This window comes from Terrapene carolina, unplaced genomic scaffold, assembly GCF_002925995.2.
Source record: "Terrapene carolina triunguis isolate 2854851 unplaced genomic scaffold, T_m_triunguis-2.0 Scaffold311, whole genome shotgun sequence".
NCBI lineage: Eukaryota > Metazoa > Chordata > Testudines > Emydidae > Terrapene > Terrapene triunguis.
In genome coordinates, this window is record NW_020664662.1 from 228117 (window position 1) to 234462 (window position 6346).

A 6346-nucleotide genomic window follows, 5' to 3' on the forward strand; every position below is an offset into this window, starting at 1 on the left:
CATGCGTAGGAATGCTGCAGCCTGCCTGGGCGATGGAAAAGGTCCCTACGATATATATGAGGAGATACTAAAAAGACTTGGAATTTTCAGCTTGGAAAAGAGATGACTAAGGGGGGATATGAGAGAGGTTTATGAAATCATGACTGGTGTGGAAAAACTGAATACAAGAATGTGAGCCCTCTCCTGGAGACAGGTGTTTAAGGCAGGTCAGCGCTTTCTCGTGAAAGATACCAGATCCAAACTCTTCCCTTTAGCTAATTTGGAGCAGGGATTTAAAAACAGGTCTCCCACGTACCATGTGAGTGTGGGGCTCAGTCTCTTTAGCTGGAGCTGTTCCACTTTGTGCAAATAAACTTTAGTTTGTATTTTATTTGTATTTCTCACTTCAAATCTATCTTCTGCAGTGAATACATTTGCTTTATAAAAAGAACAGGAGTACTTGTGGCACCTTAGAGACTAACAAATTTGTTAGTCTCTAAGGTGCCACAAGTACTCCTGTTCTTTTTGCGGATACAGACTAACACGGCTGCTACTCTGAAATTTGCTTTATATTTTACCTGAAACAGTGTGTTTTGGTTCAAGTGCTTAGGAAAGCTCAGCTCAGGTTACAGAGGTTAGTGTGTGTCCTCTCCACATCGAGGGAGGGGCGGACTGTGTAATGATCTTATACTGGCCAGGCTTCAGACCAGGGCAGGACAGTGCAGTACTGTGCTACAAGGTTGGGGAGCTGAGGGGAAGTGGCTTGAGCCTCTCTAGCCCTATTTCTCAGCAGTTTGTCCAGAATTTGGCATCCACAGCTGTGTCCCAGTGAAGCACGGTAAGACACGGACACAGAGATTACTGATGATAGGTGATTCATAGACTGTTGATCACTAGTCCCAGGAGGTATCCCCCTTTTACAGATGGGGAAACTGAGGCAGCAGGAAAGGTTTGTTACTATTGAAAGGTCCTAATCAGTGCTTACATTAGACTCAGCTTCACTGTTCAGCTTCAGCCCCGGGGCAATGGGTGCCCTGTGGTTCCAGATAATGTGGTGTGTATGTGTGTAAATACCTGGCTAACAGAAGACGTGCTGTTTATCTCCCTCGCTGTGAGCTACTGAAGCCACCCTGGCCTCTTCCATGCATCCTGTCTCACCAACTAACACAAGGGCTTATCCTTCTGCCTCTCTTAGCAGTTGTCCTCCTCGCTTCAAAGCTGATCCCTTGCCCTGCCCCCAAGGCCTGGCTCAGGTCAAAGGGCTCCCATCCCATCCCCATTGCAGGGCCCCAGGGATTAGGAACAACAGGGAGCTGAAAGCAAAAGAAATAAGCCACACAATGGATCTCTTCGTCAGGACTCTGTAGCTGAGCTTTAGGGCCCACAAGCTGTATGATGCACAGTCTCACCTGCCTGCAGTACAACACTGCTCCCAACCTCAGCTGCTTTTATAAGGATTCCTGGCTTCCCTCTCCACTTCCCACTGGCCTGTTGGCCCCAGCGCTGTGTCTTCGCTGCACTCACTGAAGGCTCCTTGTCAGGCTGAAGCAGTTTCTGTCCCAGCCAAGGAGCAGAGGGAGCCCAGCTGGAGGGGGAGGGAGTGGGAGAGGAACCAGGAGTGGATGCGGCTGGAGAAGAAAGGAGCGAGCAATAGAGGTGGGGCCTTGGGGGAACATGTGGGATGGGGAGGGGCATTGTGGAAAGAGGTGGGGCAGGATCTTGGGGGTATAGTCAGGATGGGACACGGGGCCTCAGGGGTCCAGTTACCAGCAATTAGAAAGGTGGGAATCCTATGAATTAATAAGTTGTACACAGACCGATTCCTCAGTTTGTCACGCTGACACAGCACAGTAATGCCACAAAAGGATTAAATGTCACTTTGACTGTCCAGTCAATGATTCAGGGAAGAGCGTCCAGCACCATTTCACCAGCCAGCTCTGCACGTAGTTCAAACTCAGAGTCAGAGCCTGAGGAGAAACCATTAGGCCTCTTCATGAGTAAAGACCCGGAGAAGCCTACTCCGGATCTGCTTGGTCCTTAGCCCGTAGATGATGGGGTTTAGCATGGGGGGCATTAAGAGGTACACATTGGCAATGAGAACATGGAAATGTAGGGGCACATTCTGGCCAAACCGGTGCAGGAGGGAGAAGAAGAGATTTGGGATGTAAAAGGCTAAGATGGCACAGAGGTGGGAACTGCAGGTCCCAAAAGTCTTGAGCCTGGCGTCCTTTGTGGGAAGGCTGAAGATGGCCCTGAGGATCTGGACATAGGACATGGCGATAAAAATCACATCCAGGCCCATCACACAGAATAACACAAATAGGCCATAGTAACTACTGATGCGGGTGTCGGCACAGGCCAGATTCACCACGGCTATATGCGCGCAGTATGGCTGGGGGATGATGTTGGTTCTGCAATATGGCCATTGTCTTGCCAGGAAGGGATAGGGAAGTGTAAGCATGCCACCACACAGCACCATGGTCAGGCCGATCTTGGCCACAATGGGGTTTGTCAGGATGGTGGAATATCTCAGGGGATGGCAGATGGCCATGTAACGATCCAGCGCCATGGCCGTGAAGATCCCAGACTCCATTCCTGAGAAGTAGTGAATGAAGTACATCTGGGTGAGGCAGGCACTGAAATCGATCTCCCGGGAACTGAACCAGAAGATGCTCAGCATTTTGGGCAGGATGGATGTAGACAGGACCAGGTCTGTGATGGCCAGCATGCAGAGGAAATAGTACATGGGCCCATGGAGACTCGGCTCCCTCTTCACAATGAACAGGATGGTGAAGTTCCCCAAGATGGCTATGACGTACATGGCGCAGAAGGGAATGGAGATCCAGACATGGGCTGCCTCCAGGCCAGGAATGCCCAGCAGGATGAAGATGGAGGGGTTGGTGAAGTCGGTTGTGTTGGAATCTGACATGGAGTAGGGGAGAAGGTGTCCAACTCTGAGGCACAACGGTGTCTCCTGGATGTACCGTATGTCCCCCGACTTTCTGTATGTAGGGTGGTGGTCGCAGTACAAATGCCTGGATCGATAGACAATGTAAATATGAGACATATATGCACAACTAGAGGCTGTTCCTATGGGTAAAGCTGATTGTTCACCCTTCACACACTGAAAAATGACATTTTTATTATTCAGAGAAATGAATTATGAACATATGATGCTACTAATGCCAATTTCATGTATTATAGTGCTCAATGTGTCAGTAACTCCTAAACATCATGGTCTGGGAAACCTTAATAGGCACCAGCAGGAAACACAAGTCTGGATACTGGTTAGTCATCATTTTTCCTTAGGCCTTGTCTACACTGCCAAGTTTTTTCACCAAAAAATAGCGTGTGGGAAAAGAGCTACGATCGGGACACACTGCAATGCTCAGCAAAGGTGAAGGAGCCGAGGCATGTCTACCAGAAGGCAAGGGAGGCAAATGATCAGACCAGTGCTGTGCCCCAGACCTGCCTTTTTTTAAGGAGTTGGATGCTATTCTTGGGAGCGACTGCACCTCCACAGCCAAGATCCCCATGGATACTTCAGCAGAGCTGGAGCCGATTCAAACTGGACTTAAACCAGAGGAGAAGGTCATCGATGAAGAGCTGGCTGCATTAGAAGATGTGGAAACCATGCCAGGGTCGCCCAGTGCTGCGTTCAGTCAGGAGCTGTTCTCCACTCTGGAGGTGTCCATCCAGACTCAGCAGTTCCAATCTAGTGAGCCAGGAGACCCCTGGTAAGTGGATTTGCTTTGTGAAGTGTGGAAGTGGATTGAAGGAAGAGAAATGTACAAGGCTGGCTGTGTTTCTGTGTGCTGGGCATTTCCCTGTGCACCTAGGCAGTGCAGAGGGCAGGCTGTTGATGCACACCAAGATTTCACAGGATTCCACCAGAGAAATCTCTAGTAAACTTTCCTGCAGGTTCTTCACACTCCTGTGCCAGAGGGTTCTTGGCATAGCTGCTTTGTTCCTTCCCCCATTGACGGACAATTTCCCGCGCCATTCCGCAATTTGGGCAAGGCACACAGATGAGCGGCAAAGGGATCGGGGTGGAAGCCACAAGCATGTAGTAGATGCACCATTGCTTCCTTGCTTACCCTCAGGAGAGAGATTTCTGCCATAATGACCCCTGGCTGTGGAAAGGATTGGGAAACTTTAAAGTGTTGTCTCCTGAGAAGTGCCCTGTGTCCCCTTTCACATTTCTTTTCTCCTACGCACAATGTCCCTCGGCCCTGGGAACACTCACCATCCTTGCAGTGTTCGCCAGCATGTGTTTCAATGCTGTACGTAGAATTAACAATAATGCTTCTGTTTGTTGTTACTTGTGATTCACCAGATATGTTCTGGAAAGGAGGCACTCCCTCCACCCCATCCGAACATCTCCGCTGGGTAAGAAAGCGCCCAAGATGGAGCAAGGAAGATATGTTCCAGGAGGTGCAGCAGTTCTCTGATACAGACAAGAGGGAACGCAGGCCATGGAGGGAAAGCAACAAGTGGGAAAGAAAAGGAAATGGGGCATACACTCAGGATTCAATAGAGAGCCTGGTGAAAGTTTTGGAGTAGCAAACCAACATGCTGCACTCCCTTGTAACCCTCCAAATTGAGCAGATGGTGTATATGCCCTCCACTTCAGCATATTCAGAGCTCTTTCCTATGCCCTCCCCAGACTCCACCCGCACATCCATTTCTGATTTCTGGGATTTCACATTTTCCCCTACACTGCACCCCAGCAGACAGCTTTTCAAACAACAACTGGACTCACAGTCAGCTCTAAAAGTCAGCCCTCCCCTTGTACGTTTATCCCTGCCCCTTCTGCAGGAATGTACATGTATTGGTTTGTGCGTGCATATTGTGTTTTTTGGGCAATAAAAGCAAAGTTCTTTGAATAATAAGCACTCTTTATTTGTTTCCATGCAAGTTATGATAGCAGATGGCAGCAGGAAACAAGCAACCTGTGTTATCCTTTGCTTACATTGAATCCTGGGCCTGAACAATCACAACTGCTTCCTACCCTACCAAGACTTCATTATGCATTGCAATCCCAAGCATAGCAACAAACATTACTGGTACTCATCTTCAAAATGTTCCCTCAAACCCTCCCGAATTGCCCCCCCCCCCAGTGTTCCCCTCTAATAGCCTTGGTATCTGGCTGCTCAAAATCAGCAGCAAAGTGTTCTGCCTCAATAGTCCACTCCTGGGCAAACTTTTTGCCCTTTACTTCACAAATATAATGTGATGTGCAACACATGGCTATGACCATGGAAATATTATCCACATTGAGGTCTAACGTTCCATAAAGGCATCACCAGCGTGCCTTTAATCTGCCAAATGCACATTCCATGGTCATCCTGTCCCTACTCAGTATATTGTTCAAATGGTCCTTGCTGTGATCCAGGTTTCCCATGTACAGCTTCATGAGCCATGGCATTAAGGGGTACGTCAGGCCTCCAAGATCACAATAGGTATTTCAACATCCCCTATGGGGATCTTCTGGTCTGGGAAGAAACTCCCCGCTTCCAGCTTTTTGTTAGGGCTGGTGTGCCTGAAATTTAGTGCGTTGTACACTTTTCCAGACCACCTCGCATTGAAGTCAGTGAACATTTGCGGTGATCCACGAGCACTTGAAGCACCATGGAGAAGAACCCCTTCCGATTGATGTACTCCATCACAACGTGGTCTGGTGCCAAAATTGGAATGTGCATATCATCTATCTCCCTCCCCCCCCGCAGTTAGTAGTGGCCCCTTCAAGGATTGAGCTCATAACCCTGGGTTTAGTAGGTCAATGATCAAACCACTGAGCTATCCCTCCCCTGCATTTTGAGGTCCTTGAGCCAGAAGCCTGATGTGAGCTCAGCACACATTTCCAGAAAGATGGCTTTCTGCATCCTAAAGTTCTGAAGCCACTGCTCATCATCCCAGACCTGCATAACGATGTGATACCACCACTGAGTGCTAATTTCCCGAGCCAAAAAAGCAACATTCCACCATGTTCAGCTCTTCTGTGAATGGCAAAAGCAATCTAACACTGCTGCTATCCGTGTCGGGAAGCATGTCAGGAAATTGTGACTCCTATTGCCTTCGCAACTTCAAGATTGATTCTAATGCCCTTCGCGATGTGTTCCTGACAGCTAGCAGAGCAGTGGAGAGCTGCGCAGGATCCATTCCTGCAGATAGAGATGGCGAGCTGAGCAGAAATGGAGACAGAACATTCAAACTTTTGGCAAAAAAACTCTACCAGTGTAAATCTAGCTTTTATTCAATGAAAGCCAGGCTAGAGAGTCCATGCTGTAGGGAGTTCCCCTGGTTACTCAAAATCTGAGGGTGGGAAAAAAACCCAAAGATTTGCCAAGACATGTTTCAGGGGAAA

At 48.6% G+C, this 6346-nt stretch overlaps 1 protein-coding gene across 1 annotated transcript; it reads right to left on the reverse strand.

Annotated features, from left to right (window-relative positions):
- Positions 1 to 1960: 1960 nt before the first annotated feature.
- LOC112119968 (olfactory receptor 52R1-like) lies at positions 1961 to 2908 on the reverse strand. Its single transcript, XM_024218869.1, has one exon. The coding sequence runs from the start codon at positions 2906 to 2908 to the stop codon at positions 1961 to 1963; it is 948 nt and encodes a 315-aa protein (XP_024074637.1).
- Positions 2909 to 6346: the final 3438 nt, after the last annotated feature.

Bases quoted from the DNA above. Each gene is read 5' to 3' on its own strand.
- LOC112119968 (XM_024218869.1), bottom strand. From the start codon at position 2,908: ATGTCAGATTCCAACACAACCGACTTCACCAACCCCTCCATCTTCATC.